At 41.6% G+C, this 24382-nt stretch overlaps 2 protein-coding genes across 3 annotated transcripts in view; one reads left to right on the top strand and one right to left on the bottom strand.

The window, feature by feature from the left end:
* The window catches only part of LOC112256535, a 51687-nt gene extending 44847 nt beyond the window's left edge, over positions 1-6840 (bottom strand). Inside the window, exon 1 of the mRNA XM_024429851.2 lies at positions 6227-6840. Within this exon, the coding sequence (XP_024285619.1) occupies positions 6227-6570 (344 nt within the window). The 5' untranslated portion in view covers positions 6571-6840. The remainder of the gene's footprint in view (positions 1-6226) is intronic.
* A 4672-nt stretch (positions 6841-11512) lies between these two features.
* LOC112256539 (C-C chemokine receptor type 6-like) lies at positions 11513-18629 on the top strand. Of its 2 annotated transcripts, none has more exons than XM_024429858.2 (4): positions 11513-11807; positions 16630-16986; positions 17111-17521; positions 17637-18629. In XM_024429858.2, exons 2-4 carry the CDS (start codon positions 16639-16641, stop codon positions 18009-18011), a joined length of 1134 nt encoding a protein of 377 aa, XP_024285626.2. In that variant the 5' UTR covers positions 11513-11807; positions 16630-16638; the 3' UTR covers positions 18012-18629. The 2 variants fall into 2 exon arrangements, with proteins under 2 accessions (XP_024285626.2, XP_024285625.2); XM_024429857.2 differs by lacking the exon at positions 11513-11807 and adding an exon at positions 15045-15278.
* The last annotated feature ends 5753 nt before the right edge of the window (positions 18630-24382 follow it).

Raw genomic sequence — 24382 nt, 5'->3', positions numbered from 1 at the left:
TATGTGTCCGCTTCTACAGGAGACAACTGATTCCATACACTCTGTACCTGAAACTGCCACATTCCCACAAAACCAATAAACAATAACATCAAAACAGCCAAACTCATAATGAATTAATATATGAATCATATTATCACAGTCTTAACAATGGACATCTCCTACAGGTAGAATAACACATAACATTAACTTCAGGGAACTGAACTGGAATGTATCTCCTAAGAAATCTCCAGCAAATACGCCAAAACAAAGGTAGTTGAAACCTTGGCAAACATAAACCGGTAGGTCAATTGTACCATGGCCAATGGCCATGTATAGCTAGTTGTCCAGGGGCACAGCCTACTCTTTGCTTAAAACAACTACCCTTTCAGTAGTAGATAAAGAAGACACCAGACAAAGGCGACCGGTATGCACACACCCATAGAAGATCATTTGGGGATTTGAGAGCAGACTACTTTAACCATCCGAAGGAAACAACGGTATTAGTGTCACAAAGAGGACCCTCCTTCCAGTTGTTACAGTACAAACCCATTGTAAATGAGTCATAACCCATACCATAACCTTGCGTGTGTTAATCAGGAGCACAGGTAGGCCTATAAGCTACAGCGTAGGAGTGTAGGAGCAATCCTACAGTGTGAAGGGAAACCACAGGTGTTGTGTTAGAATCCACTTCTCATTTATCATACAACCTGCTTGGCCCTGTCTACACCCTCCCCCAGGCACTCACCACAACCTGGCTGTTACGCATCATACTGGAGATCCTGTCAGTACAGAGCCTAGTAAGATTATAGAGCAGTAGTACGCTCAACGATACTGATAGAGACTTGTCTGTGAGGCTCACAGCCAATGTTCCCTCGAAGTTGAGCAGATGCGTGGGAGCACAGCTCCCCAGGGACTGCTGTGCAGAAGAAAGATCAGCCCCGGCAGATAAGCACCAGATTGAACTTTCTAGAATTTTCCCCCCTTAGCTAACACCATTAAGGTTTTCTCTTTACTGTGGGAATTCTGATCGAATCAATGCAATATTAGCCACTTTCAACGCAACATCCCGCTGCGAGAGATGTGGTTGCAGGCAGAACACATCGGAGTAGGATTCTATTGCATTCACAGGCAGTCCTGTTCTCTACACAGACCGTTACGCCATAACAGCAGTAGGCCTATGCAAATAGACCATTGCCATAATGCATCTGTGCCATTCACTTTGAAATGGGCTATGTTTACAGCATGAGCGGTCGTGAGTAAATGCGCTTGTTTTGAGACCAAAGCGAGAGCTGCATGTAGCATTTTTAGCCCAGTTATAGATCATTTGTAGTCAGCAATGGTGGAGAGAATGCTTCCTACAGGAGCACAAAACATGTGCATTTCTAGCCATTTTTGAAAAACAAGTCAGGTAAAGAGCTTTTTTTTGTCTTAAAGGGGCAGTGTTGTATTTTGAGACAGGCTTGAATAAGCTAAGTAGCCAATAGGCAGAGGGCAGCATAATTTGTCTGATTCTCTGTTATAATTGTATGGGAATAATAATACATTTTATTTTGTAAAGTGGTTTCTTGCATCAAACACAACTACATTTCCAGTTACCTCCTTGTCTGAAGGACAAGTGGATAAACAGGTTCATGTCAAGCCCTGCATGTTTGTTTTTTTCAAAAGTCTCATGGAATGTAGGCCTACATTTAACACCACACATTGGCTGCTACTGTAGGCTGAATGATAGAACGGCTATTTCCATGTTATGGGATGCATTTTCTCCATTGTTTTTGATGCTACTTTAGGCAACTCTGGTAGGTCTACATTATAATCATCCACAGTAGCCTACTTGACCACTGTCTGAAACTGTAACTTAAAGTGGGTACAGCATCAGTGTTCACACTAAACGCAAGCTGGAAGTTGCATAGAATATTCACAACGTTCGAGTTTGCGCTCAGAAGTCCTGAAATTTGCTCAGTGCCAAAACAACTTGAGGGAACATCGCTCATAACCAGAAGCTTTGATATAATGCCATTGTGTCAGTGAAGCAAGCATGCTGGGGGAGCATGTTACGTCTGTCCAAAACTTCAACTGGGATGCACAGTGCAGTACTGGTTCAATTCCAATTAGCCGCAGGCTTGGAAATATAAAAGACAGGGACATAAACAAGATGCCGTAACTCAAAACTCACAAAGCACAGAAAGAAAGCAACTGCACCACAATCAGTGTCCCCTTTCTGTCACAAGACACCATTTACAGTAACATTACTGAAAGCAATCCATCAGTTCTATAGTATGATAAGCAGATCACTTATCTAAGCTGTAATGCCATGAATGTTTGGTCAAACTGTGCAAACGGACTATATGGGTCACATCTAAAACGGATACATCCCTTCCCACTATTCAACATTATGAGTGTGTGGAACTCTGTTTTGGATTGGTGTTCGGTCGTATAATTCCAGTATGGGTGGGCAGAAAAATGAAAGGGTGCTTGTTTTGTTGATGAAATGATAGTGGAACCACTGAAGGGCATGGATTATTAAGTTAATGATGCTAACATTTGGGTGGATGCATGAGGGCCTGTGGCATAGTGCACTGGTATAGTATGTGACATGTCTTTGGTAATCCAAAACCATACATTCAAGCATGCTGGAGCCACGAGCTATACCTTTCTGGCTTTCGGTCTGGCAACTGTGCTACAATCCAAAATCATTACATATCCCGTTCCTATAACTGTATTGTATAGAATTTCAGCTGAGGACCATTTGAAACCTTGCATTGACAACTGTTTTGAGCCCGTGCCTTCAAAGTGGATAAAAAAACGATTGTGACACTTATACCTGATGAGTGAGAATACAGAACAGTACTAGGGTACTATAAATAGGTTTGTTTGTATAGGGGTGTTGTTGACAGAGTATGGTAGAAGGTTTAGGATTTTTAAAGCATATCTCTGAAAACATATCTGAACAAAGCTATGTTACTGTACGTAAATTGAATGGTCTGTGTTTCTTTGACCTACGATGAACAAACAAACACAGGACAGAACGTAAGTCCACCAGACAGTCTGTGATGACAGTCACAAACTGGTGATGTCACTGCGGCATTGCGATGAAAAGTTACAGCAGCTCTCCTCTAACCTCAAGAACAGATAGGATCTGTTAGTGTACATTTACAGGGACTCTGAAAACGTCTTCTGTCTCAAATGTAATTTGCTGAACGAGTGCGTGCGTGCCTGCGTTTGTGCGCGTGAGTCATATTCCTCCCTGTCAGGCCTGCAGGGATCACACATCACTGAGCTCAGGTTGATAGGATCGCACTGCATGGTCCTACAGGTGCAACAGGTTTCTGATCCACTATTCAAATATGATGTAAGGCTGGCCAGGCCACCTACTCAGCCTAGTACATGATCCACACTACATCATCATCATCACACCGGATTAGTCACTAGTCAAAGTTCAATGCTAAAACATCAAACGTGTATAAGGAAACAACACTTTCTCTGAATTAACGCATGCACACTTGCCAGGCCAGTTACACTGGATAGCACCACGTTTGTGAGAGTCCCGCCATAAGGGTTTCTAATGTATCTGTCTGACAGTGGAACCCAGTTTGGTTATGGTTGACTGTCATCATCTAGTAGGGAGAGTTGTTGGGGTGTGTTATGGAGTTTGGTTTATAATGGAAATCATGTGCAGTACACTTGCATAGCCATGAGGAGAGTCTATAGCTTTCTGAAAGTAATAGTATTTACACCACATAGTAACACAGACATCCAGGTTGCATAGATGCAAGTGTGACAGTGACTATCTGCTGTTCGTGTTCAATGGTCATTTCAATGATATACGGTGCCCATTGATTTTTGAATATTATAAACTGGGTGGTTCGAGCCCTGAATGCTGATTCCATGAAAGCTGTGGTATATCAGACCGTATACCACGGGTATGACAAAACATGTATTTGTACTGCTCTAATTACGTTTGTAACAAGTTAATAATAGCAATAAGGCTCCTCTGGGTTTGTGATATATGGCCGATATACCACGGCTAAAGGCTGTGTCCAGGCACTCCACGTTGTGTCGGTCACACTTTACCCGAAAACATTACCGCCGCCTTAAGGGTGGCATAATCATGAAATAACCGCCATGAACAATTAGCAGATGTCATGGCTGTTTATGTCACGTGATAAACTATGTATGGCTTCAAAACACGTTGAGACACATTTCCTCAACCCCATCCAGGCTGTTAAAAATGACAGACTGGACACTTAAATCCACCCAAACCATTTAACAAACAATCAAACAAACAATAAAACACAGTTTAACACAGGGCTATCCAACCCTGTTCCGTGAGAGCCACTGTCTTCTAGGTTTTTCACTCCAACCCTAATCTAGCAGGATGGAGTGAATCTAACTGATTCTCATTAGCTGGAGGATAAACTGAATCAGGATATCTACAACCAGGGTTGGAGCAAAAACCTACAGGAGGGTGGCTCTCCAGGAAGATGGTTGGATAACCCTGGATTAACATAAGCTTCCCATTTAAATGTTCACCTAATTTACCCCGTTACCCTTCTCACACCTTGGTATTGCCTTTCCCATTGTTATACTGCTGCTTGCTGGTAAATTCCCCATTACGTTGTACAGATGGAAGGGTGTCGATCACGACCCAAACTTCAGATCAAACTTGTCTCCCTTCAAACAGTGACCAAAACCTGAGCAAGACCAGACTAGGTGAGCAGGAACTCGACACCTCACTAGTTTACCTATGCAAACTGCCACAAGGGAAAAGATACACTCTGCTTTGCGTTTAGAACGACATGAATACATCAAAAACACATTCTGTCGACAAACACCTCAAGTGCAGTAATACATGTGAGACCATAATTGGAGGACTGAGTTTAACTTTGAGAAACATATGTCTGGTCTAGTGGTGGTTTGTCACAGTATTAGCTATAGTGTTACCTGGAATACCATAGAGTTGTTATGTATTGTAGGCCTGACTGAAATACAGGATTAACTGGGACTGTAATCTATTATACTATAATATGCACATACAGTAAGTATTTGAGGAGCTCACTTTATCTTTATGAGAGTACAAATGGGAGAGTGCAGGTGGAGAATTAAACCCTAACTGCATATTACCTGGCCTGATCCCAAATATGCTTGTGCTATCTTGCCAACTCCTCATGACTCATTGTTTTGCGTGAAAATTAAGCAGTTGGCAAGAATTCATGCTTTATCCAGCGCATCATATCAGATAGGCCCATTTCTGTTGAAATCCAGTAGCCAATCCCAACAACATTGCTAACCAACGCAACACACACACACACACACACACACACACACACACACACACACACACACACACACACACACACACACACACACACACACACACACACACACACACACACACACACAATAGCTGTTGTAACACTGCAGATTATGATGCATTTATACATTAAAGTAGCCAGTTCTTATAATAATTGCACCCCATACAAGACAGTCAGTCAATAGAGGATCTGTGACAACTATCCAGGGATTTAAAACATATTGTAAACTGGGTGGGTCGAGCCCTGAATGCTGATTGACTGACAGCTGTGGTATATCAGACCGTATACCAAAGGTATGACAAAACATTTATTTTTAATTACGTTGTTAACCAGTTTATAATAGCAATACGGCACCTCAGGGGTTTGTGGAATATGGCCATTATACCACGGCTAGGGCCTGTATCCAGGCACTCTACTGCTTGCGTTGTGCTTAAGAACAGCCCTTAGCCTTGGTATATTGGCAATATACTACACCATCTCAGGCCTTATTGATTTAAATATATTCTTAATCATATCTCTTATTGCAAATAGCCTGTTTTTCAATAAAATCCCCTATTATTGAATATGGAGGTGAGCTTTAAGGCAAATAATCATACTGTTAAAATCTGTAAATTTGCTTTGTTGTCAGAAGTATAACTCTGCCTGAGGTAGGCCTACCTGTATCATAGCCTAAATTGTGGCCTACATTTGAGCACCAAGCTGGCACTGACAGGTATCAATACAGGTAGCACTGCAGGGTAAGATATGTCATCCATTCTGTCATAATGGCATGACACATTGGGGTAAATTAGGATAGGTTTGCCTATCTATTTTATGTCTTACCTTTAAGTGCGAGAGCTAGGCTACCTACATAAACAGTGTAGCCTGTTCAACAAATCAAGGTGATAATAGGCCTACCCCAGTCCCCACACATTTTCATAAAGATTATAATTTACATGTTACTGCTGAAGCTGTCGAGCTCGTCGGCACCGGTACAGAACAATTGGTCGTCGATGCTCCCTGAGTCCTTGGAGCGTTTCTTCTTGAGCCTAAAGGACAGGAACCGTTTCTTCTTCTTTTTCTCCTCGCTTGGCGGGCTTGTAGGTAGAATATCACCGGGAAACGTCCCATCTTTGGGGCTGACAAGTCCGCGACTCGACCGCAAAGGGCTTGAAGGCTCTCCATCTACATATGAAGTTGCATCTATAAATGTATTCTTTCCTCCGTCCTTGTTTACTTTATCCAGTGACTTTGTTTTATGAAACAAATTATTTATTTTAAATGTTCCAGATTTACTCATGGTTGCCCGAAATTATGCTTTTCAATTAAATCGATAATACATTGAATTGACAATATTATACAGAAATCGAAATAAGAAACACAAAAAGTTGATTGAACCGATCCACGCAGACTATTTGCAAGCTATAGCAAGATTTTTTTTTAAACGCATGCCAAGTGGCCAAGAGCGGATTTGCAAATGCGCAGGGAGCGCAGGTGATTAAAGTCTGTCTCAGTGGAACTCCTAAATCTCTTAACTCCTAAACTGCGGAGTGTCGTCTTCCGGTTTCGAAAAGGGTTCCAGCACACAGGTAGCCTTTCTTTTGTTCACTTTCAGAGCCACCCGCAGCTACAGGTAAAGGGTGCTCATATTTGTCACAGTGATAACCAATGATGTATAGGTACGTCATTGTATACAAAACCAAAAATAATTAGGATGATTCATTTTCGTACATGAATCACACATTGCTCAAGCAGAGCTGTATCCACATATCTGACAATATTGCAAATAGTAGGCAAAACTTTTTTTGTCCAAAGCCTTTTGTCCTTTACTTGTAGGCCTATGCCAATACAATACCAAAATATTTCACTTATAAAGGGTGTTTGATTTGGACAAGAAAAAAATGGTATACTATGTGTCTCACATAAAAATGTAGGCTATGCTATATACATCCAAACTGTGTTAAGTGGGCATTTTGTGGCATAATAGCCAAATTACTGGGCAAACCCTTTCTCAATAGTTGCATTTTATGCATGTTGGCCCTCCCTGCTGGCCATATTTGGAATGTTCAAGATCAAATTGATATATTTATTCACATGGCAGAATACAATTGAGATCTGGAAGAACCAGAGGACCAGTTTCTCATCCACACGAACTACAATGGCATGAAACAATCCAAATCGACCTCTACCCCCAACCCTATTCAATTTAGGGGAGGATTTAAAATGCCATCTCCTTGCCTCGGCTCTGTCGCTCAGAGGCGGAGGAAATCAATAGGCCAGAAAATGTGACACATTCAGTGGCGATTTTAGCATGTAAATCTTGGTGGGGCAAAGTTCCCATATTTGTTTTAGATGCATGCCAGCAAAGACACTACACAACACAACACTAAACAATACATTAATTGCACTATAACGGCGACAAGCAGTGCCCACAAACTGTTAGGGCCTACATAAAACTGTCCCCAACAGCAGAGCTTTCCTTCCAGCACAATGGAGTGAATCCTTACCACTGCTACACCTGGCTATCAGCGGAACCTTGTCTGGCAGCGAAACAATTAATTCAGCCTTGTTTCTTGCCATTTTTTAAAACAAAGCTGACATGGCTGACTTGCATAAACAAATGTGGTTTCTACTGACAATTGAGATGTACAAACTATGGCATAAGGGAACGATGAGCAGATAAGAGGCATTCCGTCATTTAGATTAAGACATTAATGAGCGATCTACAGCACTTTGAAATGTACAGCGACAAAATGCAGAACATGGGCTACTCTTACAGTTTTTTCCCTGTACACCAAGTTAGAACCGTAGGATAAATAAAGGGGGCATATAAGCAGACAGCTTTGTGGGTTGGCGCCCCCCCTTGGGTTGTGCCGTGGCGGAGAACTTTGTGGGCTATACTCGGCCTTGTCTCCGGATGGTAAGTTGGTGGTTGAAGATATCCCTCTAGTGGTGTGGGGGCTGTGCTTTGGCAAAGTGGGTGGGGTTATATCCTTCCTGTTTGGCCCTGTCGGGGGGAGTCCTCGGATGGAGCCACAGTGTCTCCTGACCCCTCCTGTCTCAGCCTCCAGTATTTATGCTGCAGTAGTTTATGTGTCGGGGGGCTATGGTCAGTTTGTTATATCTGGAGTACTTCTCATGTCCTATCCGGTGTCCTGTGTGAATTTAAGTATGCTCTCTCTAATTCTCTCTTTCTCGCTTTCTTTCTCTCTCTCGGTGGACCTGAGCCCTAGGACCATGCCTCAGGACTACCTGACATGATGACTCCTTGCTGTCCCCAGTCCACCTGGCCGTGCTCCTGCTCCAGTTTCAACTGTTCTGCCTGTGATTATTATTATTTGACCATGCTGGTCATTTATGAACATTTGAACATCTTGGCCATGTTCTGTTACAATCTCCACCCGGCACAGCCAGAAGAGGACTGGCCACCCCACATAGCCTGGTTCCTCTCTAGGTTTCTTCCTAGGTTTTGGCCTTTCTAGGGAGTTTTTATTAGCCACCGTGCTTCTACACCTGCATTGCTTGCTGTTTGGGTTTTTAGGCTGGGTTTCTGTACAGCACTTTGAGATATCAGCTGATGTATGAAGGGCTATATAAATACATTTGATTTGATTTGAATAAAACCTCTTACAATATTAGATGATGACATTTCTCAAAAACAGGTTATAGACTACAGTACATGTGCAGCACCACAGAGTCAGAACAGTAACGTTAGGTGAAATTAGGAGGTGAAAATAGACCAAATTATTAGGGTGAGGCACATGTGCTACAAACAGCTTACTACACAACATAAACTTAGTATTACTGTCTTAGCTACAGTATACATATATCCCTTGCATATCACATCATTTATGCAGCAGCATACAATACATTTTTGGACCCACCTTGGCTTGTGATATGCTCACTTAAACATGAAGGTTGGCGCGGTGGTCCTTTGTGGGCAAATTTTGGCATCAAACTTTATCATCAAAGTCTAGCATTTGTCATGGAAAATTGCAAGATTATGTTTTCATGCTTGTATTACATTATAATAGTTGTTACATTCAACAGAATATAGTATTGTGTGTGTGTGTTCCACTGAGGATGGGCCTCTCTGAGATAGCACTGACAGAGGAGATTTACGATGTCTTTGGGTGATAAAACCTAAAGAGCATTCCAGATAACATGAGGTAATGGTTCTGTGCTATGAAGTACCAGGAACGAGATTAGAAACTCATTTTAGAGACCAAACTGAGCGATAATTTATAGTGAATGCTATCTGGCTAAGGGATACTCCTTTCTCAAGTAAACGTCCCTTTGTGAAGAGTTCCTAAGATCTGTGGTTCGTCATATAAGTTGAGAGGGGTGTATCTTGGCTATAAAAAAAAATATTTTTCTGTAGTCACTTTTCAATGGTTCATTAGAGATAGCGCATCATTGAAAGTAAAAAAGGCTATTGCAAAACTCTTATTATTATTAAAGATGTAATTTAAGTATAACTCTGACTGGTGTGTAGTTTGTAACTCTCCTCATTTGGTAAAGCAGAAAAATGCCACTACACATTCCCTGGATTTATGGTGGGAACTCCGAAGAAAAAAAACACAGCCACTCCATTGAATAGCATGCTACTGGTTGCTTTGCAATGCTTGCAGTTAGTCACTGACTCCTTCCAAACGACTCATTGTTGAATTTGCGATTTCCAACTTGTTGTGTAATCTTTATGTCCAATGGCCGATGAGCACCGATACGTTTTATCTATAATTCCTCTTCATTATTTCTCTTCATATGACAAGGATTAAAAAGGATTTCATAGGAGATTGTAAACTTGATTCATGATGATGACTGCAAGCTAAGACTTTGAAAGTAAGATGTTGACATGATCAGTCCAATCAAAGCTACTGTACGTATAACTTAATTTTACGTAATTTTATCTGTGGTCAATGACCTTGAGCCTTCCTGGAAGGGGACTTGTAATATTACTCTATGGCAGGATCCAAAGGGCGGAAATTTTGGATGCCTACCTTTACTAAGGATATAAACTTGGTGGCAACTTGGTGTTCCCATGAGTGACAGAACATTGAGCCAATCACGGCGCAATGCTCCTATTTTTTGCTGGCTTGTCCCACCAACATAGAAAGCACTGAGTTGGGCTGAAACACCTGCATTTTGGAGCTGCCTTACTCAATAAAACAAATAAGAGACCATGTTTGTATGCGGCTTTATTAACTCAATGATATATATTTTTTTTTTTACATTGTCTGCAAATGATATGTGACACGTAATAATGCCAAAATAACATGCAAAACAGGGAAGCACCAAAAAATAAATATATTTATATATATATTTATTTATTGCTAAAAATGTGGGGCTCAAGACAAGACAAGCCCCACCTGCCCTGAATTACGGGTCGCCACTGGACACATCGCTCCCTATGGCTGTGAAACCTGACACTTCAAGTCTGCTCTGCAGACAGAGTGGTAGCGGAGTGCAGACAGATGAGTTCTTCTGGCACTATTAGGCGGTGGTTCTCAAACCTTTACTCAACGACCCCCAGATATTTCATGTATTTGATTTATTCCACAGATAGCACATAATTCAATTCGTGAAGCCCTTGACTATGTGAATCAGTTGAGCTACTTCAGGGCTACAACAACATTGTGAAACATCTGGGGTTCTCTGAGAAGAGTTTCGAGAACCACTGCTGTAAGGCACTGGACCCTATGAAGTTCACAGAGTGCATTGCACACCGAAATATCAGTCAGAACCGGTCCAGAACCACTCAAAATCTCCCAAATAGACGACTTAACATCTAAGAGGTTAGTACTATTAGTACAAGCAAGGTGGTAAAAACTCTATTGAGCCTGTCAGAGGGCAAGGTGGAGCTATTGTCACAGTGCCTATTCCCATCATATCCTTTCAGACCTTATGCCTAGAATGTTGGGCCTAAGGGTTAATGTATGTCAATTCAAATGTCAATTCATTTTCATATGCAACTGAAAATGCTCAAACTACCAATTGAAAGTTTGATTTGAATATGAAGATGTCAGTGGGTGTGTGTAGGCATTACATAAAAGCCTATGTGTCTTTGAACACAGGTGAGATGTAGATATGCAGGCATGAGATCAAAAAAGAGAGAAGAGATAAGCAGAGATAAGATCATCTGTGCAGAAGCTAGTAGCTGTGACACCGTGAGGTTTCCACCTCCCAGGAGAGACACAGCCAACCACACTGAATCTCTCGATCCTGACCCCCACACACAGTAACTTCTGTCTGCAGAGATCATAAGGTAGCCAAACTAGTCTCTGTACACAGACCGTTGCATCAGGTAATATACCAACGCTAGCATACATTGCTCCAATGTCTGGGATATCCGAGACAATAGCCTAACAGGAGTACTCTCAAATCAAGTTAATATATCTGGGCATCCTAGCTACAAGATTGACCAGGCTTTGCCTGATTTGATTTAGAAGGCTAAATTTTGGGCTTAACCTGACCAGAACATTTTTCATCAACTGTTTTGTATCCCAGCAACCTGTCCTCTCAAGGGCTTGTCTACAGGTATGTACTGATAACTTATGAAGAGTATTTGAAATAAACTGGTTCTTAGTTACATCCGGAAATAATGTCTAGTAATGAATGAGGCTTGTAAAACCTTTGACGAACCAAAATAGTGTTATTTCTCACACACACATGCACAACACCTGTTCGCTGACTCATACACTGACACACTACAGGCGTTCCCTTCCTTGAGCCTGCAACCTGGTCTCAGAGCATTTCATATTATTCTGTACGTAAATCCGGGACACCCCATTTAGCATTATATGTTGCGTTTTGTATGGTATACATTCATTTGTGGACTTACATTACCCATTTTGTATGATATGTTACAAATTACAATTCGTATTACATGTTCCCAAAATTTGCTAAACGTGCAATATGTTACAAATTTGCAAAATGTATGACATGTCATGAATTCTAGCTTGGTGGCTAACGTTAGCTGACTTTCCATTACATAGACTGACCAGGGGAATCCAGGTGAAAGCTACTGTATGATCCACTTCAGTCTGTGTAGATGAAGGGGAGGAGACAGGTTAAAGAAGGATTTTTAAGCTTTGAGGCAGACAATTGAGACATGGATTGTGTATCTGTGCCAGAGGGTGGTGAACCATCAAGACAAAAGATTTACATACATATCCCAGAAGAAAGAAATGATCTCACTCCAATACATTTTAATAGAAAGTTAGAACAAATATATAAGATCTTGCTACCATGGAAAGGAAAATACCTGTCTGTGGAAAAATCACCCTGATTAACTTTTTAGTCATATCACAGTTAACCTATTTGATTAAGGTTTTGCCTACACCTAGTGACCTGCTTTTTAAATTATATGAACAAAACATATTCAATTTTATTTGAAATGGCAAGCCAGACAAAATTAAAATGGCCTATTTATATAATGAACATGAATTCAGATAGCAGAAAATATTAAATATTAAAGCATTCGACCTCTCAGTAAAGGCATCAGTCATATAAAAGTTATACTTGCATCCAAAATGGTTCTCTAGTAAATTAGTAAGAATATCTCACCCCATGTTCAAGAATGGCCTTTTTCCCTTTATTCAGATTACAACTGCTCACTTTCCATTATTATAATTTTTTTAAACAAGCCTTAGAAAGTTGGTTGCAATTTCAGTTTAATACACCTGAAAAGACATAACAAATAAAACAACAAATATACTTCTCCATAAAACATTTTTTTTCTATCATCTAAAAAAAAAAGTATAATTTCTGTAAATGATATCATAAATAGGACTGGTGGAGTTATGTCAGCTAACACAGACATATCGAAATGTTTGCTCTACCCAAAATTGCAACCGACTAATTGCAGCATTACCAAGTGGAAGGGGAAAAAGTAAGGAACTTGTCTGTCGGCCCTGCATTAAAGACCAAAAATGGCTAAAGAAAATTGTGATAAATAAAAATATATACCAATTTCATTTAAGGACCAAAAAATTGACAGCTGTGCCATATAAATTGCTAAATAGTTGGGAAGAGATTTTCGACGTACCGATTCCATGGCACATGGTTTATGAATTGACACGCAAAACAACGCTGGATTGGGCAAACCAATATAATGTTATATATATATGGGGGATACAATCTTCCCAGGTCTGCAGATTTTGCTGCGAGGAGGTACAGTCATTAGATCATTTATTTTGGTACTGTCCATACGTAGCTCGTTTTTTGGTCACAGCTCCAGGAATGACTGAATAATTGCAACATTTACCTAGAACTAACGCTGCAGATAGCAATACTGGGTGATTTGAAAAGTCATAGTCAATCGATCAATAATATAATAATTAATTTAGCAAAAAAATGTATCTTTAATTTACAATCTGTAGAAGCTATGAGAATAGAAAGGTACAGTACTTTTGTGAAGCACAGTCAAAAAATATATTGAAAATAGAAATCCAAAATGGATGGTGTTGAGAGATAGATGGGAGGGGTTGAATGGAGCTGAAGGGTGGGACTAATAATAATAAGATAAACAATGTAAAACATACGGGGTCTGTAAAATGTATATAGGTTCAGAAATGTTGTGAAATAGCACAGTTACAAATAGAAATCAAACTGGATGGACATCAGAAATAGAGGACGGACTAAAAACAAACAAAATATATACATTGTAAAATAGATTGTGTCTGTAAAATGTGTATAGTATGTATAAACTGAAGGTAGAAGCCTAAGTGTTATTGTTTACTAGTTTAGACCAATTGGGGGAGGGGTAGTAGGCTTTGCTAGGAATAGTAAAGGTGAATTCTTAAAAAAGTGTGTATGTGTATGTATGTATATATATGTGTATGAATGTTTATATATATATATATATATGGGTATGTGTATGTACTGTATGTATGTATATTGATATATTTACCCCAAAAATATATTGGGGATTGGAAATGATGCAGACAATTACATTGATGGAACTATCCCCAATGTTAATGCTGAGCCACTCCCTGAAAAAAAAAAAATTATAAATAAAAAGACAAAAGATTTAAGTGCCTTTGAACTGGGTATGGTAGTAGGTGCCAGGCGCACCAGTTTGAGTGTGTCAAGAACTGCAACGCTGCTGGGTTTTTCACGTTCAACAGTTCCCCGTGTGTATCAAGAATGGTCCACCACCCAATGGACATCCATCCAACCTGACACAACTGTTGGATGCATTGGAATCAACATGGGTCAGCATCCCTGTGGAACGCTTTTGACAGCTTGTACTGTAGAGTCCATGCCCTGACAAATTGAGGCTGTTCTAAGGGGAAAAGGGGGTGCAACTAAATATTAGGATGGTGTTCGTAATGTTTTGAACACTCAGTGTGTGTAGGCTACCTGTTTGAGCTTCTGTTAGACAGAGGCTGTGCGGGTCTCAAGGGGAGGCTGTGCGGTCTTGCCCTCTATCTGTGTCTGTTCAGATAGGACAGGTTAACCCTGACACAGAGGTTATTTATTTTGGGCTATTGCCCGTGTATATCCGTGAATATTTGCTAAATCTACTTGTATATTTTGTACAATATGACACTTTCCCCATTGGATCACTGTCACGCCCTGACCTTAGTTCCTTTTTATGTCTCTATTTTGGTTTGGTCGGGGCTGGAGTGGGGGTGGGCATTCTATGTTGTTTTTCTATGTTTTCTATGTGTTTGGCCTGGTATGGTTCCCAATCAGAGGCAGCTGTCCTTCGTTGTCTCTGATTGAGAACCATACTTAGGTAGCCTGTTCCCCCCTGGTGTTTGTGGGTAGTTGTTTTCTGTTTTGTGTCTGCATCAGACACAACTGGTTCAGTTTAGTTCATACTCTTTGTTGTTTTGTTAATCGGTGTTCAGTTCCATTAATAAGAGTATGAACACGTACCACGCCACACTTTGGTCCTCTCCAACAGCCGTGACAATCACCAAGACCTGGAAATAAATCTACACTGAGCACTTCAACCTGCCCTGCCTTCTGCTGATTACAGGCCCCTACCACTGCTACAAGGTCTATATTTTACAATTACATAATCCAAAGGTGTTGTAGACAAAATAATGAAAAGGGCTGTCTGGTAGCCTCAATAAATAGACAAAGATTTGTAGTTGAACAAATAATTGCACAAATATGTATTTAAAAAGAAAATGAGACTGGACTTGAAAAAATGTGCACGACTTGGACTTGACCTGTTCTACTTTGGACTTGACTTGAGACTTGGACCTTGTGATTTGCTTGTGACTCGAATAATAGTGACTTGGTCCCACCTCTGGTTTAGAGCTCAGATTATTGTTTTGTTTCTATGGTTGTAAAGCAATTTTGGGTCCTTGAAAAGCTCTATACTGTATAAGGCCCATGTATTATTTGAAGAGGATCCGCAATGAATCACATCACATTCAAAGGCACGAGCAAATCCTCGAGCACTATGAGCACATTCATTCGTAACCGTTCTTAGATGATTGAGAGATTAATGTCTTCACACTGTGGATCAGCACTATTGTGACACTGAGCACAGAGAATCTTGCAATTAATTGCGTTTAAATGGCTGTCGGTGCGATACAGAGTGTGGTTAGGAAGCTAAATAGGAACAGGAACATGAACAGGAACATTTATTGTGAAAGACGGAAGTGTCTTTTAACAGCACGTGTGTAACATGTGAGTGGTAGCATGACAATATCTCACCGTAGTCAGATTGTTCCTCATACAGTATGTCACTGTACATCTCTACAGCTATTATCCATAATAAATAGCTACAGTACTTGGGTAATATAGTGCAGTTACCAAATGCTTTACACAATTTGTCTTTTCGGTCATGTTTATCATTCTTATCAAACAGATTTCATGAGAGTCATGATAATACCGTGTGGGAGCTGATTCTCGATGTGCTTGCAAGCAGGCTTCACTGGCATCATGTTGACCTGTTTTAGGCACATCAGTGTTGATGTGGGAACAGATCTGAGATGCTGTGTACAATGTGTCTTAGTATCTCTAGCCTTGGGTCTGATAAGGATTTGATCAGTGCTTTAGATCAGACAAATGCAGTTGTTAAACACCTACACGTGCCTTGATGTATTCTCGGTTACAACAGAAAATGGGGTCATTCACAACCAACGGATGTTCTCAAGCTCTCAGACATGTTGGTTTCTCAGTAAATAGGGTTTGCACTCCGCAGTTGAACACTTTCACTGCTGTATGTGTAAAATAGGACATGTCACATTGAAGCTACAGACAATAGTTCACAGTTACTGTGATGTTTATATATTCTCTTTTTTGTCATGGACTTGACTGTACATCATGACATTCAATAACTAAATCATGATAGAAGGTCTACTATTTTCTGCAGAAATATATTTTTTCTCCACAGGTGATAAACATGGAGGTGCATAATGCGATGCAAACAGATGAATATGATTATTATGACCCAAAAGACTACACTGAAGGTTATCCTGATGAAAGTGGAACAGAATATATCTGTAACCTGAATCTCAACCGTGATATGGAGATAGTCATACAGACCTACGTCCATTCCTTCATCTGTGCATTCGGTCTCTGTGGCAATGCGTTGGTGATTGTCACATATGCCTTCTACAAGAAAGCCAAGACCATGACAGACGTGTACCTTCTGAACGTGGCTGTGGCAGATCTGCTGTTCATCGTGACCCTGCCACTCATCATCTACAATGAGAAGCATGACTGGAGCATGGGCTCAGTGGTCTGCAAGGTACGGGCTTGGTGCAGTTCCTAATAAAGCTCCTGATGGTTCAGTGTCGTTCATGTTACAGTGAAGTCAGAGACAGATGTCAACATTGCATGGAATTATAAGAATATGTTGTTCATTCTCTAAGGCCCTACGAGGAGCCTACAGCATCAACCTGTACAGTGGCATGCTCCTGCTGGCCTGCATCAGTGGAGACCGCTACATCTCCATCGTCCAGGCCAGGCGCTCCTTCGGCCTCCGCTCCCGGACCCTGATCTACAGCCGCCTCATCTGCACAGCCATCTGGGCTCTGGCCATAGCCCTGTCTATCCCCACAGTCATCTACAACGGGCGGGTTGAGGAGACCAACCGGTTGGGAGAGACTATAGCCGTGTGCCAGGCTCAGTTTGAAAGTAACAAGACAGCCCGGCTGATAAAGGTGCTGGTACCCAGTCTGCAGATGACCATAGGGTTCTTCCTGCCCATCCTGGTCATGGTCCTCTGTTATGCCAGCATCATCTGGACCCTCCTGAGGGCCCACAGCACCCAGAGACACAAGGTTCCAGTATCCACCAAAGTTCCAGTCATAGAATTAGAATGTTTAATTATAAGAATACAGTCAATGTTTCTTATAGGGTCAAATAAGTTTCTTGTTGTTTCTTCTCTCACTTAAGGCAGTGCGTGTGGTCCTAGCTGTGGTTGTGGTCTTTATCGTGTGCCACTTGCCCTACAACATGGCCCTGCTCTACCACACAGTGGCTCTGTTCCAGCAGAGGGAGTGTGAGGAGGAGAAGGTCATCCTCACCACCCTCACCACCACCAGGAGCGTGGCCTACCTCCACTGCTGCCTCAACCCCATCCTGTACGCCTTCGTCGGGGTCAAGTTCAGGAACCACTTCAGGAAGATCCTGGTGGATCTGTGGTGCCTGGGCAGGAAGTACATCTACCCCTCGGGTCGCTCCTCACGCATGACCTCTGAACTCTATATCCCAGCTCGCAAGTCCACTGACGGATCCAACAATGAGAATGGCTCCTCGTTCACCATGTGAAGATGGGAGTAGGTTGAGATTGCCTCCAACTACAGGAAGTCCAGTAGTGACTGTTATTATGAGCATTTGATTGATGCTGTAGCTACAGTACATGGTATTTGTAACATGGATGCTGATAATTATGTATTGAAATTGCTCTAATGACCAATATTCCTCTTTGCTTATCAATGCCAATTTGTTTCACAGCATGATACTGCTTTTTGTCAAAATATAGCCAAGAATTACTAAAACATAAAAACAATAGAATAAAAATTTACTGGATGCAATCTAATAGAATACAATGACACTATGTGTCTTTAAAGTAAATGTATTTGTCTAGAAAATATCTCATCTCTCTTAAAAATAACTCTAAAATACAAATAAGCATTCACTAGTTCCATGGGATGTTTTGCATAAACCAGTCTTTCAGTAAAAGTAATTTGGTGCCAAAGGGGAGCTTTCCAAATGAAAGTGTGTGTGGGCTACGGAAAGATACAAAATGGTGCAGTTTGAGGCAATATGGTGGAGAGTGATGCTGGAGATGGCGGGGTGAGCAGGTGTGATGTTGCCATTTGTATATGTAAGTTTTGTTTTGTATTGTTATTGTTAAAAAATATGTATACAGTACCAGTCAAAGGTTTGGACACAACTACTCATTCAAGGGTTTTTCTTTATTTGTACTATTTCTACATTGTATAATAAAAGTGAAGACATCCCAATTATGAAATAGCACATATGGAATCATGTAGTAACCAAAAAAGTGTTAAACTAACATATATTTGAGATTCTTCAAATTAGCCAACCTTTGCCTTGATGAAAGCTTTGCACAAATCTTTAACTGTACTGGTTACATGAATTCAGGTTATTTCCAGGGATACACAACATCCTGAAATATATGTAGATATCTTTGTTAGAAATAATACTATATTTCCCTTGACGGAGTGTTGCTGAATTTAATAAATGCTTCAACTTACCCCACTCTCTCCTGAACCTTGGAATACAGTATACTGTATTTACAAATGCAAGCATAGTACTCTCCCTTCTCTGTGTCCATAATCCCTACAAGACACATTAAGACCTTCCACTTTATTTTCTTAACATCCTGTTTTTTGTTATCTTTATAAGCTTTTCAGGTAAGGCACTTTTCAACAACAAAGAGAGTTTTGGTTTGAGCAAAATTAGAGGGTAAGAGAAAATAAAACAACTTCAGACTAAGTTTCCACATGAAAGCGTTCGAGGATGAGCAGAGTCAATAGGCATAGATAGAGTGGAGGAAGGGAAGCTAAAAGTGGAGACTACAACGCAGCTGTACAACTGTGGTATAATTGGAATGAATTCATAATAGGGGAAGGTCTATAGTATTTGTGTCACAGACGCCACCTGTAATGCTCTTAAACATCTAATAAACCCTAATGATGATACACTTCAACAAAATCTAATCATATAGACAGTCACAGCATCCTTAGGCTGCTTGAGATACGTACTCATTGTGAATAGGGTATTTTTGGCTGATTTCAGGTTTTCATGACAATCAGTGAAATCATATGGTGTATTATATGAGGTATAGATTCTATCACAGTGTATTATATATTATATATATATATATATATGTATTATATATGGAAGCTAGCCAGAAGCTAGCCAGAAGCTAGCCAGTTTACTGGCTAACGTTAGTATTCAGCTAACCATGGTTGGTGGTCATCAGCTATCCTTTAGCTCGAAAATCTATCGGCAGTTTTGTACAACGCGACTCAGACCAGAGCATACCTATTTGCTCTCCATATCCCCGGATTTCTACCGCAAGCTCTGGACATTTATACCTGGATCTTACAGCTACTCGCTCTGCAAACCAGAATTTGTAAGGTACTGGTTGAATGAAACAGACAGAGGCCCAGCTAAAATAGTCAAAATGTTTATTCACGAGAGGGCTGGTTCTTTTTACAAAACCATTCATTTTATACTAGCTCCTTACGCACATACTTTCACACACAAACAGACTCCTTACGCACATACTTTCACACACAAACAGAAGGTATCCTATGCACATACCGACCCACTACCCAGCCGACAAAGATTAGGGGAGGCCGTGAGAATCACTCCCCGTCCTCCATCAAGATAGGGAGACCGTGGGAAGTACTTCCCCTCCTTTCCCCAATCTCTCAGAGGCCCCTAGCCAGGTCGGCACCGAATTCTGTTAAGACAGCCTGTGTTTAAGATACTATAAAGACATATTGTACAGATCTATTGTTTTACCCTAATTCTGACTAAAACTACATATTTATTATAATTTCACTGACTAAATCTATACACATCATTAATAATAATTTTATGATTCTAATCAATTTCATACAAATATATGATTTCAGGGTGGAATATTCTAATCATTCATTTAAACATTTAAATTCCATCAACAATATCTCTCTCATCATCACTCAATGCCTAGGTTTACCTCCTCTGTATTCACATCTTACCATACCTTTGTCTGTACATTATACCTTGAAGCTATTTTATCGCCCCCAGAAACCTTCTTTTACTCTCTGTTCTGGACGTCCTAGACAACCAATTCTCATAGCTTTTAGCCGTACCCTTATCCTACTCCTCCTCTGTTCCTCTGGTGATGTAGAGGTGAACCCAGGCCCTGCAGTGCCTAGCTCCATTCCTATTCCCCAGGCGCTCTCTTTTGATGACTTCTGTAACCGTAATAGCCTTGGTTGCATGCATGTTAACATTAGAAGCCTCCACCCTAAGTTTGTTTTATTCATTGCTTTAGCACACTCTGCCAACCCGGATGTCCTAGCCGTGTCTGAATCCTGGCTTAGGAAGACCACCAAAAACTCTGAAATCTCCATCCCTAACTACAACATTTTCAGACAAGATAGAACGGCCAAAGGGGGCGTTGTTGCAATCTACTGCAGAGATAGCCTGCAGAGTTCTGTCCTACTATCCAAGTCTGTACCCAAACAATTTGAACTTCTACTTTTAAAAATCAACTTCTTTAAAAACAAGTCTCTCACCGTTGCCGCCTGCTATAGACCACCCTCTGCCCCAGCTGTGCTCTGGACACCATATGTGAACTGATTGCCCCCCATCTATCTTCAGAGCTCGTGCTGCTAGGTGACCTAAACTGGAACATGCTTTAACACCCCAGCCATCCTACAATCTAAGCTTGATGCCCTCAATCTCACACAAATTATCAATGAACCTACCAGGTACCACCACAAAGCCGTAAACACGGGCACCCTCATAGATATCATCCTAACCAACTTGCCCTCTAAATACACCTCTGCTGTTTTCAACCAAGATCTCAGCGATCACTGCCTCATTGCCTGCATCCGTAATGGGTCAGCGGTCAAGCAACCTCCACTCATCACTGTCAAACGCTCCCTGAAACACTTCAGCGAGCAGGCCTTTCTAATCGACCTGGCCCGGGTATCCTGGAAGATTATTGCCCTCATCCCATCAGTTTAAAAAAAAATGCCTTCCTCACCATCTTAAATAAGCATGCCCCATTCAAGAAATTTAGAACCAGGAATAGATATAGCCCTTGGTTCTCTCCAGACCTGACTGCCCTTAACCAACACAAAAACATCCTATGGCATTCTGCATTAGCATCGAACAGCCCCCATGATATGCAACTTTTCAGGGAAATTAGAAACCAATATACACAGGCAGTTAGAAAAGCCAAGGCTAGCTTTTTCAAGTAGAAATTTGCTTCCTGCAACACAAACTCAAAAAAGTTCTGGGACACCGTAAAGCCCATGGAGAATAAGAACACCTCCTCCAAGCTGCTCACTGCACTGAGGATAGGAAACTCTGTCACCACCGATAAATCCACAATAATTGCGAATTTCAACAAGCATTTTTCTACGGCTGGCCATGCTTTCCACCTGCCTACCCTTACCCCGGTCAACAGCACTGTACCCCCCACAGCAACTCACCCAAGCCTTCCCCATTTCTCCTTCTCCCAAATCCAGTCAGCTGATGAAAGAGCTGAAAAATCTGGACCATTCTTTCTAAAATTATGTGCCGAAATTGTTGCAACCCTATTACTAGCCTGTTCAACCTGTCTTTCGTGTCGTCTGAGATTCCCAAAGATTGGAAAGCAGCTGCGGTCATCCCCCTCTTCAAAGGGTGGAACACTTGAAACAAACTGCTACAGACCTATATCTATCCTACTCTGCCTTTCTAAGGTCTTCGAAAGCCAAGTCAACAATCAGATTACCGACCATTTCGAATCCCACCGCACCTTCTCTGCTATGCAATCTGGTTTCAGAGCAGGTCATGGGTGCACCTCAGCCACGCTCAAGGTCGTAAACGATATCTTAACCGCCATCGTTAAGAAACAATACTGTGTAGCCGTATTCATTGACCTGGCCAAGGCTTTCGACTCTGTCAATCACCACATCCTCATCGGCAGACTCGATAGCCTTGGTTTCTGAAATGATTGCCTCGCCTGGTTCACCAACTACTTCTCTGATAGAGTTCAGTGTGTCAAATCGGAGGGCCTGTTGTCCAAGCCTCTGGCAGTCTCTATGGGGGTGCCACAGGGTTAAATTCTTGGGCCGACTCTCTTCTCTGTATACATCAATGATGTCGCTCTTGCTGCTAGTGAGTCTCTGATCCACCTCTATGCAGACGACACCATTCTGTATACTTCTGGCCCTTCTTTGGACACTGTGCTAACAACCCTCCAGACGAGCTTCAATGCCATACAACTCTCCTTCCGTGGCCTCCAACTGCTCTTAAATACAAGTAAAACCAAATGTATGCTCTTCAACCAATCGCTGCCTGCACCTGCCCACCCGTCCAGCATCACTACTCTGGACGGTTCTGACTTAGAATATGTGGACAACTACAAATACCTAGGTGTCTGGTTAGACTGTAAACTCTCCTTCCAGACTCACATCAAACATCTCTAATCCAAAGTTAAATCTAGAATTGGCATCCTATTTCGCAACAAAGCATCCTTCACTCTTGCTGCCAAACATTTTTTTATTTATTTTTTATTTCACCTTTATTTAACCAGGTAGGCCAGTTGAGAACAAGTTCTCATCTGCAACTGCGACCTGGCCAAGATAAAGCATAGCAGTGTGAGCAGACAACACAGAGTTACACATGGAATAAACAATTAACAAGTCAATAACACAGTAGAAAACAAAGGGGGGAGTCTATATACAATGTGTGCAAAAGGCATGAGGAGGTAGGCGAATAATTACAATTTTGCAGCTTAACACTGGAGTGATAAATGATCAGATGGTCATGTACAGGTAGAGATATTGGTGTGCAAAAGAGCAAGTAAATAAATAAAAACAGTATGGGGATGAGGTAGGTGAAAATGGGTGGGCTATTTACCAATAGACTATGTACAGCAGCAGCGATCGGTTAGCTGCTCAGATAGCTGATGTTTGAAGTTGGTGAGGGAGATAAAAGTCTCCGACTTCAGCGATTTTTGCAATTCGTTCCAGTCACAGGCAGCAGAGTACTGGAACGAAAGGCGGCCAAATGAGGTGTTGGCTTTAGGGATGATCAGTGAGATACACCTGCTGGAGCGCGTGCTACGGATGGGTGTTGCCATCGTGACCAGTGAACTGAGATAAGGCGGAGCTTTACCTAGCATGGACTTGTAGATGACCTGGAGCCAGTGGGTCTGGCGACGAATATGTAACGAGGGCCAGCCGACGAGAGCATACAGGTCGCAGTGGTGGGTGGTATAAGGTGCTTTAGTGACAAAACGGATGGCACTGTGATAGACTGCATCCAGTTTGCTGAGTAGAGTGTTGGAAGCCATTTTGTAGATGACATCGCCGAAGTCGAGGATCGGAAGGATAGTCAGTTTTACTAGGGTAAGCTTGGCGGCGTGAGTGAAGGAGGCTTTGTTGCGGAATAGAAAGCCGACTCTTGATTTGATTTTCGATTGGAGATGTTTGATATGAGTCTGGAAGGAGAGTTTGCAGTCTAGCCAGACACCTAGGTACTTATAGATGTCCACATATTCAAGGTCGGAACCATCCAGGGTGGTGATGCTAGTCGGGCATACGGGTGCAGGCAGCGATCGGTTGAAAAGCATGCATTTGGTTTTACTAGCGTTTAAGAGCAGTTGGAGGCCACGGAAGGAGTGTTGTATGGCATTGAAGCTTGTTTGGAGGTTAGATAGCACAGTGTCCAATGACGGGCCGAAAGTATATAGAATGGTGTCGTCTGCGTAGAGGTGGATCAGGGAATCGCCCGCAGCAAGAGCAACATCATTGATATATACAGAGAAAAGAGTCGGCCCGAGAATTGAACCCTGTGGCACCCCCATAGAGACTGCCAGAGGACCGGACAGCATGCCCTCCGATTTGACACACTGAACTCTGTCTGCAAAGTAATTGGTGAACCAGGCAAGGCAGTCA

Source organism: Oncorhynchus tshawytscha, linkage group LG08 (genome assembly GCF_018296145.1).
Source record: "Oncorhynchus tshawytscha isolate Ot180627B linkage group LG08, Otsh_v2.0, whole genome shotgun sequence".
Classification (NCBI taxonomy): Eukaryota; Metazoa; Chordata; class Actinopteri; order Salmoniformes; family Salmonidae; genus Oncorhynchus; species Oncorhynchus tshawytscha.
Note: the sequence above shows the minus strand (reverse complement) of the source record. Positions and strands in the feature narration are given on the sequence as shown.

Coding starts and splice junctions, on each gene's coding strand:
- LOC112256539 (XM_024429858.2), top strand. CDS start 16,639: ATGGAGGTGCATAATGCGATGCAAACAGATGAATATGATTATTATGAC. Junction 16,987..17,110: donor TGGGCTCAGTGGTCTGCAAG/GTACGGGCTTGG, acceptor TCATTCTCTAAG/GCCCTACGAGGAGCCTACAG. Junction 17,522..17,636: donor ACAGCACCCAGAGACACAAG/GTTCCAGTATCC, acceptor CTCTCACTTAAG/GCAGTGCGTGTGGTCCTAGC.